Source organism: Heterostelium album, assembly GCF_000004825.1.
Source record: "Heterostelium album PN500 unplaced genomic scaffold PPL_scaffold10, whole genome shotgun sequence".
NCBI classification, from domain to species: Eukaryota; Evosea; class Eumycetozoa; order Acytosteliales; family Acytosteliaceae; genus Heterostelium; species Heterostelium album.
This window is the reverse complement of record NW_008805072.1, coordinates 1,230,232-1,243,719: the sequence shown is the minus strand read 5'-3', so window position 1 is coordinate 1,243,719 and position 13,488 is coordinate 1,230,232. Positions and strand designations below refer to the sequence as shown.

The following is a 13,488-nucleotide window of genomic DNA, read 5'->3' as shown; positions in this document are numbered from 1 at the left end:
GTGTGATTGATCTACAATGGGAAACTCGGCTAGTAAAAAAGGTGACAATCAGGTAGATAGTAAGTACACTTGTGTCAGTGGAATATACAAAGATTGTGAATGGGATCCAAAGACAGTTAGAAAGTTGATTCTCGACAAGAAGTTGTCTCCCTTATATCCTGCTGTCGAGAGTGAGAATCCATCACTCGAAGAATGTCCAATTTGTTTACTTGTATGTATTGATATTAACCTAACATTAATAATAATAATAACATAGTAAACTAATATAATACATATTCGATCGAAAATAGTATTATCCAAGTCTAAATAGATCAAAGTGTTGTAAAAAAGGAATATGTACAGAATGTTATCTACAAATAAAGAAACCAACGGCTGATGCCAGTAGTGTATGGTAAGTGTACTACACAATGATTGAATGGGGATTGATGTATCAAACGGATGTGATATTAATATGAGGTTGTTATTGTTAACATTTTGTAGTTGTCCATTTTGTAATCAACCATCGTATGGTGTAGTTTATACTGGTCCATTGACAAAGGAAGAGATACAGAAGGATGAGATGGAACAAGCCAAGGTTATGGAGTTGACCATTCAGATGAAGAAAGAAGAGATTGAAAAGGCAATGAAAGAGAGTAAGAATAAGACGAATAGCAATGGCGGTGGCAGTGGCAGTGGTGGTAGTGGTGGTAGTGGTAGTCAACAGCCAGTGGCAGCACCCATTATGATTGCACCGCGTCCACCTCCACCTGCTTACGCTCCACCCAAACCAGTCAGTGCCAAAGTGCCACCTGCAGTCCCAAGCAGTGCTCGTTTCCAAGATATGCTCTACAGTGGAAGTTATTCACCTTCCGAAGTCGAGGAACTAATGGTACTTGAAGCCATCAGATTATCTCTAATAGCACCACCTCCTGTAAATAATGAAGGTTTTGTAAATAACACCAACACCACAAACAACAGCAACAATAATAATAGCAACAACAACAGTGACAATGAACAACAACAACAACCACAACAACAACAGAATACAGAGAATAATAACAATGATAATCATAATATTTTAGATAAGAAATCAACTGATGTTACATCAAATCAAACTGAAACCAACAACCATATAAATAGTGAAAATAATACTCAAGAGAGTGAAAATAATAATAATAGTGTAAATAGAGATAACAATCAAAACAACAATGAAAATAATAATAATAATAATAATGATATTGAATCATTGCTGTCAACGACAACTAGCTTGGATAAAGATAATGATCAAGACAATGACAGACAACAAGTTAATAATAATAATAATAATAATAATAATGATGATATCATTGTTCCTGTAACTACAACAACTACTACCACAACAACAACCACCACTACAACAAATACAAATTTATCAAATAGCAATAATAATAATGGAACTAATAATACTAATAATAATAATCATAATAATACATCTACTATTGTTAATATTACATCACCACCATCTATTAACAATCAAGAGTCCGACAGTGGTAGTGAACGTTTCTTTCAATCCAACTGTGCAACTGTTTCAACATCGATATTGGACGATCACAGTAATCTAGATATGGAGTTGCGTAGTGAGAGCTCTATTCTGAGCAGAGAGGAGTTGATCAACAGTCAACAAGATGATTTCCTACACGAAGAGATGGATGGTGTCATTCCACAGTCATTCGAAGACAGAATCAAAAACCATCTGTCACACTCTAGACACTCCTCAAGCAGTAGTGGTTCCGATAAACAGCTAAAGAACAGCTATGGTTTTAACAACAATTTCACCAACAGCAATAACAGCAACAGCAGCAGCAAACAACAATCAAGATTGAAACCATCGAATCTTTCCATCGATGACAACAACAACAACAGCAGCAGTGCCAGTGCTCAGGTTGTTCCCAACAACAACAACAACAACCCCACAACTACTACCAACAACAACAACAAAAACAATCACATCGCACTATCGAGCAGCAGCGATAACAACCTGAACCAAAACGATAGCAGTAGCAGCAGCAGTCATAGCAACAACAGTAACAGTGGTGACAATGACAAGGGTGATGAATCGCCAAGCTCAAACATCGCAGTCAACCAATCGGAGACTGACCACAATAGTATAGTCACCAGTCCACCCATTTCCGAGAGCAACCAGCATCAGGCCAATGAAGAGGTAGAGTCAGTCACCGGACTCGAGGTGGAGAGTGACGAATCAAAGATTGAAAGCAATCCATCAAACGATAGCATCAATTTGGTAAAATCCAATGATAATCAAGCATCGCAGCAGGACTCTGAATATCTTTCCAACTCATCTGTAATCAATGATGCCACCCTTTCAAACTCTTTAAATATTAGCAATGACTGGTAGATTTTTTCCATATATATCAATAATAATATTATTATACCCAGCCAATTTTATACATAAACAACAACAACAACAATGTCATTTTTTCAATGAACAATCATATTTCACATTTGTATTTAACTTTTTTTTTTTGATCAAAAGTTTGAATCCGCTTGGATTTATGTATTAAAATAAATGTTGTTTTACCAAAATTCACTACATCAATTACAAAGTATATTATGACCAATAAATATATTGATATGATAAATATTCAAGAATATATTTAGATGAGAAAAATATTAGTAATACCAAGTTTACAATAAAATATCATCTTTTGGTATTGGTTTTTATTTTTTTGTTATTTTTTCAAGAATTTCACCAATTCACACTTTTCCCCTTCCCTTTCACTATTCACCCTCTCACCTTTCTCCCCTACTATAAATAGTGTTGTTTAAACTATAAAAAAACAAATCAAATCTACATTTCAACAAACATTTAAGTTTTTAATTAAACAAAACTATTAAACTAAAATATTTTCAAAATAAATTAAAAAAAAATTGTGTAAAGTCAACAAAAAAAAAAAATTATTCTTTTTAAAAAAAATTTTAAAATAAATCATAACGTAAGGTCATTTTTTTTGAATTGAACAAACTGTGTGTTGAAAACTTTGATTGCTTTTTTTTTTTTTTAAACATTTTTTATTTTTAAATATTACATATTATTATATTGATATCTTTATTTCATTATTTTTTTTTATAGTAATATTGTAAATCAAAATGGAAAATAAAAACGAAACAACAACAACAACCAGCTGCTGCTGAAACCACTGCTGCACCAGTTGCCGCTGCTGCTGCTGCACCAAAGCAACAACAACAAAAGCAACAACAACCAAAGAAAGAGAAGCCAGGAAAGGTTCAATTGAATTTGGTTAACCCAGAGTACATCACTGAGAGAATCAAGATTTGGGATGAATTAAAGGCAAAGCATGATGCTGAAATTGCCAGTATGTAGTAGTTTTAGAATAACACATTCTAAGAAAAGAAGATAAATAGAAATGAGAATCAACATAACTAACAAAATGTATGTTTATCATTAATAACTAGATCTCCCAGATGTACCAATTAAAATTACATTACCAGATGGAAAGGTTGTCGATGGTTTCGCTGGAAAAACCACTCCATATTTGGTGGCAAAGGGAATCAGTCGTGGTTTGGCCGACGCCATTGTATCGTCTTTGGTAGACGAGCAAATCTGGGACATTGCAAGACCATTGGAGAAAGACTGTAATTTGGTACTCTGCAAGTTCGACTCTGAAGCCGGTAAGAAGACCTTCTGGCATTCCTCTGCACACATCCTCGGTCAAGCAATGGAGCGTATCTACGGTGGCCAACTCTGTATTGGTCCAGCAACCAACGAGGGTTTCTACTATGACATGGCCATGTCCGACAACAAGATCGTTTCCTCCGAAGACTATGCCACCATCGTCGAAGTCGCCAACAAGATCGTCCAAGAGAAGCAAGCATTCGAGCGTTTGGCCGTGCCAAGAGATCTCGCTCTCCAGCTGTTCAAGTACAACAAATACAAAACTGAGATTATCTCCAAGATTCCAGCTGAGGACACCGTCTCGTTGTACCGTTGCGGTACTTTGGTCGATTTGTGTCGTGGTCCACATCTTCCAAACACCAGCTACGTCAAGGCATTCAGCGTCGTCAAGAACTCCTCTGCCTACTGGTTGGGTAAGGCTGAGAACGATCCACTCCAACGTGTCTACGGTATTGCATTCCCAGACAAGAAGCAACTCGAAGAGTACCAGAACTTCATGAAGGAGGCTGCTCTGCGTGACCACAGAAACGTCGGTAAGAACCAAGAGTTGTTCTTCTTCCATCCATACTCACCGGGATGTGCATTCTTCTTGCCACACGGAACCAGAATCTACAATCGTCTCGTCGAGTTTATTCGTCACGAGTATCACCGTCGTGGATTCACCGAAGTCATCACCCCAACCATGTTCTCACAGCAGTTGTGGGAGGAATCCGGTCATTGGGCTAAATACGGTGAGAACATGTTCAACTTGAAGTGTGACGATCAAAACTACTCGTTGAAGCCAATGAACTGTCCATCGCATTGTTTGATGTTTGGTAATCGTTCGAGATCGTACCGTGAGTTGCCAATTCGTTTCGCCGACTTTGGTGTCTTGCACAGAAACGAGTTGGCCGGTGCATTGACTGGTCTCACCCGTGTCCGTAAGTTCCAACAGGACGACGCACACATTTTCTGTACCCCAGACATGGTCGAACAAGAAATCTCGTCATGTCTCGAATTCATGCAACACGTATACGGTATCTTTGGATTCGAATTCCAACTCGAGTTGTCCACCCGTCCAGATAATCATTTGGGTACTGCCGCGCAATGGGATGTCGCTGAAAATGTAAGTGAATAACAAATGTTTGTTTGTACAAACTAATACAATGATATTAATCACATCTTTTTAAATATATATATAGTCTTTGAGAGATGCATTGAATAAATTTGGAAAGCCATGGAAATTAAATCCAGGAGATGGTGCATTCTATGGTCCAAAGATTGATATTCAAATTTTCGATGTATTGAAGAGAGCACATCAATGTGCTACCATTCAATTGGACTTCCAATTGCCAATTAGATTCGAGTTGGAGTATATGGGTAGCGGACCAGAGGAACGTCATCGTCCAGTCATTATCCATCGTGCCATTCTCGGTTCCGTCGAAAGAATGATGGCCATCTTGATTGAACACACCGCTGGAAAGTGGCCATTCTGGGTATCACCACGTCAAGTGTTGGTCGCCACCGTCTCTGAGAAGTTTGCCGACTACGCCAAGAGCGTCACCAAGACTCTCACTGACGCCGGTTTCTACGCCGACGTCGATCTCTCTGACAAGACCCTTCCAAAGAAGGTCAGAGAGGCTCAATTGTCCCAATACAATTACATCTTGGTCGTCGGTGAAGAGGAATTGAACAACAACACTGTCAACGTCAGAACCAGAGACAATGTCGTTCGTGGATCCATCACCGTCGATGCTTTAATCGAAGAGTTCAAACTCAACAACAAGGAATTCAAATAAATAAATAAAAATTCCATACCCTCTTTATTTTCAAAAAAAAAAAACAAACAAACAAACAAAACTCACAAATTTAAAATCGGAATCTGGATAAATAATTCGGGCTTAATTTTAGTTTCCAAATATCAATAATGTTAATTTATTTTTAAAACAATCGCAATGCTTATTTTCAATTTTTACAAAAAATAAAAATCAGTGAAAAGATGATGATTTGCAAAGTTTTATTAAAAATTATTATTATAATAAAATTAAATTTCAGGATTAACGCGCAAATGATTTTTTAGATGGAGTTTTAATGATCTTATTTTGTGATGATTTTTTATATCAACCTTTTATTCTTTAGCTTTGTGAAATAATATATATTTATATATTATATACACATATTGTATTTATAACCTCTTTTCTTCTTTTTATTAAATTATTACATCACCATCACATTCCATTCATACATAAATCAATAAAACAAAAAAAAAAAAAGAATTAATACATATACATCCTTATTTACCTACCTATTTATCTATACTGTTCAGATATCAATTGATTTCGAATTTCAAAAGGTATATTTAAAGATATAGAATTGAATGATTCATTGTATAGGTGTACAGGCAAATAGAAATTAAAAATTCAAAAAAAACAATCATCACACATCAAACAGTTAACACACAGATAATTAATTCTTCAAGTAACAAGCAACAAACACTTCAAAACACACCATAACACATCACTTTACACACACACACTACTATTAGTTGGTTAAAATAGTTTTATAAAAAATATTATTAATTAATCAAAAAATAATAAGGTATCTAAAACCAATTTATATTTATATTTTTGTATATTATACTTTAATAATAGATTTATTGGTTGGTACTATTTTTATTTTGATTTAAATTCAAATTTTATTTGTTTGTATATTTTTGTTTTATTTTATTTATTTATTTTTATTTATTTATTTATAGAAATTTGAATTTGGAAAAAAAAAAAAAGAATATGATAAAAACAAGAATAGTAAATTGCAATAAAAGTGGTGGAAATCAGTTGGATCTTAGTGAGTTGAAATTGACGAAATACCCAGATCAGCTGAGAAAACCACTGAATAAATTACAACCATTGGTCATAAAAGAGTTGAATTGCAGTAGGAATCAACTGAACGATTTCAAATGGGATTTGTCAAATGATTTTCAATCGTTAGAGTCACTGAATCTCAGTGGTAATCCATGTTCATCGTTGCTTATGATCGGACTTCCAGGATCGGCTTGGCTCAAAACCTTGGTGAAGCTCAACTTGAGCTGTTGCAAACTGACTCGATTCGGAGGTGCATCGGATCTCAAACATCTGCCAATGCTGCGTTCACTCTCACTGGCTGGCAATGACATAAGCGAGATTAGCGACGACCACCTCACACTGCCGGAACTCGAGCATCTGGATCTCAGCAACAATCCACTGAGCCGACTTCCACTGGTCGGTTGCGTCAGTCTCACCATTCTCGACGTCAGCAACTGCAAGTTGACAACACTGCCTCAACACCTCAGTGAGATGGATCGATTGATAGAGCTGCGCGCCAAAAGCAACGCCATTCAATCGATACCCGACTCCATTGGTAAATTGACACGTCTTCAGATTCTAGAGTTGCAAGAGAATCAGATTTCAAGCGTGCCACTCTCCATTGGCTATTGTCGTGCACTCCAACAGCTGCGATTGGATAGCAACCCTATTGAAGACTACACATTGTTGGGTGCCATCACAATTGGATCACATGAGAAATTGATTGCATATCTTGAGAAAAGAATGATTGAAAGATGTAATGAAGTAGCCAATTCATTGACGATCGATAATAATAATAATAACAATAGTAGTAATAGCAATGGTATCAGTGGTAGCAATAGCATATCACCATTTATAGATGATATAAATATGAAAGAGAAACAAACATCGAACATTGCACCAATTACCTTAACTATTTCAACAACAGCAACAACAACTACGACTACTAATACATCTTCATCCTCTACAACACCATCACCACTTATAACATCTGCAACTACAACACCACAACCTATATCACCAAGAAATGTAAATATCAACAACAATAATGTAACAACACCAAATCTTTCACCAAGACCAACAGTACCTACAGCTAATCCAGTAACACCAACACAATCAGTACCAAGAAACATCATTCAAGTTTCAGCATCACCCAGACATCCAAATACATGTAACGTCGTTATAAATAATCATAATGATGTTTCATTGTCAACATCACCAACAAAGGCAATGAAGAACAACAACAGCAATAACAACAACAACAACAACAATGGAGATGGATTACCACAGCAAATTAAATATATTAATATCAATGATAGTATTCCACAGAGAATGGAACTAAGTAACTCTCCACCAATGCATATGCAACAACAATTAAGACATCCTTCGATTCTGACGAGTGAGTTACCTCCTCAGCCGCTATCACTGTCATCGCCAGTCACAAAGATATCACCTCTGTCAGAGTTGGACACTCATCGTGACAAAGTATACACGCTCATTCGATACGATATGAAATATAACATCGCTGCAATCTATGATCGTGTTGTGAAATCACCCAATATAGATACACTCGTTGTCTATGCAAAGATCATTAGATCATCTCAAGAAGTATGTAATAATTAATTTAAAAGATAATACAACAACAACAACAACAACAACAACAACAACAACAACAACAACAACAACATAATCAAACAAAACTGTTACTTACTTTTAATATAATCCAAATCAAAAAATAAGGAAATTGAACAATTATCAAAGTTATTATCTTATAGGAAATTTCAATTCACATTGAATTCCACAAGTAAAGCACTCTATACATCATCGCCTCAGACCGCCGACGATAAATTCAAATATCTCAAGAAACTTGTGAAATCAAAGATTGAAGAGGTCTTGGTATACTCGAGATCGATAGTCGATCATCTCGAACAATGTAATCTCAACGATGTAATGAACATACTCAAAACTATGGAATCATTAAACAAGAAATTATATGTTAATTAAAAAAAATATATATTTAATAATAATAATAATAATCAATATTCACAACATAGGGTTTTATAGTTATTATTCATTTTTGAAAAAAGCATTTATATGTATCAATTAATTATTCCACATTTTATTCCAGACTTTTGAATAATTTTTCATCGGAGGTAAATGGGGTGATCTATTTATAATTTTGTTTTTTTTGTATGTTTTTTTTTTTGTATGTTTGTTTATATATTTAATTCATTAAAAAAAAAGTTTAATTTTATATTGTTGTCTTTTATTTGTGATCTTTTAATTAAAAGTGTATAATTATATTAATCTTTATCTAAATGAATCATTTTTGTGAAAATGATGATGATATTTGTCAAAAAAATAGTTATCATCCAAAATCTATATTGATTACAGGTGGTGCTGGTTTTATGTATGTCTAAATACTTTGATATCTTTCAATTATTAAATCTTACTTACATAAATATATAGAGGATCACATCTCACTGTATATCTATCGAAACACTACAAAACATATAGGTTAATAGTTTTAGATAAATTAGATTATTGTTCAAATTTATTAAATCTATCAAGTGTAGAACATGATAATTATAGATTTTGTAAAGTATGTATATATACATGTGTATAGCTAAATTGAGTTAACTTATTGTTTTCTTTCATTTTATTTAAAAGGGAAATATATTGGATAGTGTTTTGCTTGATAGATTGTTTACAGAGGAATCAAATATAGATACTGTTATTCATTTTGCAGCTAGTACACATGTTGATAATTCATTTGAATCGTCGATCAATTTCACAGAGAATAATATATTGGGAACACATTATCTTTTGGAGTGTTCACGACGACATAGAGTGCAGCGATTCATATATATTAGCACCGATGAAGTGTATGGATCGTCACCACCCAGTGGCCAGTCGATGGGTGCATCCGAGTGCACTTCGATTCTCAAGCCGACCAACCCTTACTCTGCCAGTAAGGCAGCGGCAGAACTGCTGGTGCAATCCTATCACAAATCATTTCAATTGCCGGCGATCGTCACACGAGGCAACAACGTGTACGGACCAAAGCAGTATCCGGAGAAGATCATCCCGAAATTCATTACACAGCTGCTCGAGAGCAAATCTTGTACTATACACGGCAATGGACTGAATGTCCGCAGCTATCTTTATATCGACGATGTTGTGAGAGCATTCGATTTGATTCTTCACAGTGGTATCGTCGGTGAGATCTACAACATCGGTACTGACTTTGAGATTTCCAATATTCAAGTTGCTCAAACACTCATTGATATTCTATATCCAGATGATAAAAACAACAACAACGGTGGTGATCATGTTTCTAAATCAAACATGTTAGAATATGTTCAAGATCGTCCGTTCAACGATCAACGATATCATTTAAACAGTTCAAAACTAGCGGAATTAGGTTGGACTCAACAAGTTGATTGGTATCATGGATTACGTCAAACTCTAGATTGGTATTTAAATAATAGAAATTATTGGAACAACAACAACAATAACAGCAACAACAACAATAATAGTATACAAACTATTGAAGTAGACTCAAATAATATAGATAAATTAAAATTAAATAATTCAATATGTAAATTAAGTATAAGTGCATCTGCATCCTCTCCAAATCATTAAATTTATCAATTTTAATAAAATATAGTAGTATTAATTTATTTAACATGTTGGTAATGGTTGATTGTTGTTTGGTTGATTTATTATCTTTTTTTTTATAAAAGATAAATATTTATATATATATATATGTATTGTACTAGTATCATTTCTGTATATAATTATGATTATGACTATGTTCAGTTTATTCATCATCACCTTCTTCTTCACTGTCATAATCTGAATCATCTTTTTTATCATCATCAGAGTCATCATCATCGAAATCTAAAAAGTAATATAATAATAATTGTGATATTAGTTGATTGTTTAAGATTGGTTGTAATTATTAAGTTGGTGATAGGCATTACCATTACAAACGGGTAGCAGTTCGGATTGAATATTTGAATCTTTAGTTAAATCGATTGGAATTTCATCATCTTTATTCTTTAGATCAATATTTGCTTTGCCCAGATTAACCAATAACTTTACACATTCTAATCTTCCTCTTGCTGCTGCCTAACATATAAATAAATATTAAAATATTAAAATCAGGTCAAGTTAGATTGAGATAATCAATAAGTTGCTTTTGGTTGATTGATTGATATCATACTTTATGAAGTGGAGCATCACCAACTTTGTTTTGAGAATTTACATTTGCACCACTCTTGATAAGTGATTCTACAACTGAAGCATGTCCGGCAGTTGCTGCGTAGTGAAGTGCTGTGTTTCCGAGGTGATCGGCACTGTCGATTGGCACTTTCTTCAATCTCAGAAGTTCACAGACCTCCGATTGATTGCCACTCTTTGCATTAGCAAACCATGCATCTATAAACGAGATTTCACTACCACCATCATTATCATTATTATCGTTCATGGTAATCATATTAATTATAATTTAAAATTAATAAATTATACAAATATACTGTTTTTTTTAATTGAATAAATAAATAAATAAAATAAAATAAATAAAATAAAGAAACAAGATTATAAAATTATAATATAATATTCTTGTAATAATTATAAATAGATATAAGATGAAAAGAACGAGTACCAAGCTCTATCTAGATCACCTTTTGTTTATTAGGAAAAGCAAAAAAACAAAAAAAATCCATTGGCTACATTTTTAATTAATTAAAAAAACCCATCAAATATTTTATTTGAAAAAAAAAATAAACTCTGCTCTTAAATCAAAAATGAAATTAATAAATAAAATAAATAGTATTATTTATTTTTAAAAAATGATTTACTTTGTCAGAATGATTTGCACAAAAGTTTTTATTCTATCTTCACCCTCTCAATATTTATAATACGATGATCATATTTCAACTTGCATATCCTTGGGGGTACAGTGAGTTGTGCGTACATAAAACAAACACTACCGTCCAATGATATATACTGCAGTGATAGAACAGCACCTTTATCAGTTACTGTTGACATATTTTTTTTTATATCATCTTTTATCATCGCTTTCATATTTCAAAACTGAACTGAATGATAATTCAGTTGTTGATAAATGGTAATTCAGTACAACTATTATTGTTATCAGTATGCACACGAAATTTCAACTCACATGATAGCCTATCAAGGTTTTTTTTTTCTTTTGGATTATGATATAACATTCATTATTGTCGATTATTGAGTTTTGTTTATTTGCTTTTTGTTTGTTAACACCTGTTTTTATTTTTGATGATGATGTTGTTGTTTGTTTGTTTGTGCTTAGCACAATTTTCTTTTTCTTTTTTGTTTTGTCTGTGTTTGTTTGTTTTTTTTTATGAATGCGGATAAACAACATCTCGAGTTGTTGTTTTGTTTTGTTTTTTTCAATAATATACTTGTTTAGATAGATGATGATATCTTATTTATTTTCAAGTTGATGAAACAATTAATATCAAACATTCTATAAATTTCAAACTGGTTTTGGACCATCTGGACAAGGTGCTATCTACAGAATCTCCAATGGTACATTCAATGTTAGCACCTATGTAGATCTAGACGAAATCTTTGGTGATGAATTTTCTGGACCAGACAATATACATAATCTCGCTTCTATACCAGGCGATACGTAATTAGCTTCGATCTATGCAGGAAAAGCATCGTTAGGTGACATGGACAGTACTCCAAACTATTTGTTTGTTTCCAATCTCTGGACTAATGAAATCGTTCATATTCCATTGAAAGCGAAACCAACCGCCGCTAACACATTCAAGATGAAAGTGCCAAACCAAGCTTGTAAATTTGAAGCAGATTGGAAGATATTTGCTGTCAAAATCTTTAAGGGAGATCTCTATGTTGGAGGTGTTTGTACAGGTGAAACAGGTGACCAACTTGATGGTGTTATTATGAGATTCAACTCTAAGCAGGAATGGGAAGTTATTGTTCAATTTGATCTCGATTACAAAGAAAGAGGAGGAGTAAAGTGGACACCTTGGTCAAGAACCGCAACTACACCACAACCAATGATAACACAATTGGCCTTTGACGACTCTGGTGATATGGCCATTGCAGTCAGAGATAGAACCACAGATACCAGAGATGGAACATCCTGGCCAGATCTTTATTTGGCATGTCCAAACAAATACGGAGATTACGAGTTTGAAGCGTATGGTAAATGTGGTGGAAGACAATCAGTACCTGGCCCCGGACAAGGAACTGGTCCCGGAGGATATCACTTCCTCGATGCCTCTGGTACTCGTGGCCAAAATGTTGCAGGAGGTGTTGCTCGTGCCGGACCAACCGGTATTGTTGCCTCTGGTTCCGATATCATGAATGCCTACGAAGGTGGAGTTTCTTTCATCGACACAAACAATGGAACCAGACTTAACAGATTCGAAATTTACAACCAAGCCAGTCCAGGAAATTTCGCAAAGGCCTCCGGACTTGGTGCACTCGTCGATATGTACGCTCCATCGGCACCCAGCACCTACGAGTGCGGAAGAATTTGGTTCGACTGCAATTCCGATGGAAGACAAGACTGTGGTGAACCTGGTATTCCAAATGTCAGAGTTTATCTCTACGATCAAACCAACCTTACTGCTCCAGCTGCCAACACCACCTCCGATGACAAAGGAAACTTCAACTTTGAACTCAAACCAGGCAGAAAATATGCATGTGTCATTCCAGTTGCCGAGGTTATGGACAAGTTTGGTCCATTCATTTTAACTCCAATCTAGAATGATCCATCCCTAGAGTATATCGATAACGATGCCCAGTTGATCAATAACAACTTGGTAGCTGGATACGATGGAACTAACTTCAGTGCTCATATATTCACCGATTGTCACTTTGGTATTTCCAAACCAAACAATGCATCTCCAAATGGCTATGGATACCAAATTCCAAAAGGTTGTGGACTTCCAAATACTAATCCACCAGAAACCT

At 34.6% G+C, this 13,488-nt stretch overlaps 6 protein-coding genes across 6 annotated transcripts; 5 read left to right on the top strand and 1 right to left on the bottom strand.

Moving 5' to 3' along the window:
- Positions 1-16: 16 nt before the first annotated feature.
- PPL_12509 (uncharacterized protein) lies at positions 17-2,374 on the top strand (the record flags this gene model as incomplete). The annotated part of the gene is made up of 3 exons (XM_020583240.1): positions 17-211; positions 363-391; positions 481-2,374. 3 exons carry the CDS (start codon positions 17-19, stop codon positions 2,372-2,374), a joined length of 2,118 nt encoding a protein of 705 aa, XP_020429427.1.
- A 171-nt stretch (positions 2,375-2,545) lies between these two features.
- thrS1 (threonyl-tRNA synthetase) lies at positions 2,546-5,451 on the top strand (the record flags this gene model as incomplete). The annotated part of the gene is made up of 4 exons (XM_020583239.1): positions 2,546-2,582; positions 3,162-3,353; positions 3,454-4,778; positions 4,855-5,451. The coding sequence occupies 4 exons, from the start codon at positions 2,546-2,548 to the stop codon at positions 5,449-5,451; spliced, it is 2,151 nt and encodes a 716-aa protein (XP_020429426.1).
- A 1,533-nt stretch (positions 5,452-6,984) lies between these two features.
- On the top strand, positions 6,985-8,496 carry PPL_12507 (uncharacterized protein; the record flags this gene model as incomplete). The annotated part of the gene is made up of 3 exons (XM_020583238.1): positions 6,985-8,100; positions 8,124-8,194; positions 8,268-8,496. The coding sequence occupies 3 exons, from the start codon at positions 6,985-6,987 to the stop codon at positions 8,494-8,496; spliced, it is 1,416 nt and encodes a 471-aa protein (XP_020429425.1).
- Positions 8,497-8,810: 314 nt separating this feature from the next.
- On the top strand, positions 8,811-10,137 carry tgds (putative dTDP-D-glucose 4,6-dehydratase; the record flags this gene model as incomplete). Its single annotated transcript, XM_020583237.1, has 4 exons — positions 8,811-8,902; positions 8,962-9,094; positions 9,163-9,377; positions 9,702-10,137. The coding sequence occupies 4 exons, from the start codon at positions 8,811-8,813 to the stop codon at positions 10,135-10,137; spliced, it is 876 nt and encodes a 291-aa protein (XP_020429424.1).
- A 178-nt stretch (positions 10,138-10,315) lies between these two features.
- Positions 10,316-10,993, bottom strand: PPL_12505 (ankyrin repeat domain-containing protein; the record flags this gene model as incomplete). Its single annotated transcript, XM_020583236.1, has 3 exons — positions 10,316-10,395; positions 10,479-10,626; positions 10,721-10,993. The coding sequence occupies 3 exons, from the start codon at positions 10,991-10,993 to the stop codon at positions 10,316-10,318; spliced, it is 501 nt and encodes a 166-aa protein (XP_020429423.1).
- Positions 10,994-12,317: 1,324 nt separating this feature from the next.
- Positions 12,318-13,280, top strand: PPL_12504 (uncharacterized protein; the record flags this gene model as incomplete). The annotated part of the gene is made up of 1 exon (XM_020583235.1): positions 12,318-13,280. The coding sequence occupies one exon, from the start codon at positions 12,318-12,320 to the stop codon at positions 13,278-13,280; it is 963 nt and encodes a 320-aa protein (XP_020429422.1).
- Positions 13,281-13,488: the final 208 nt, after the last annotated feature.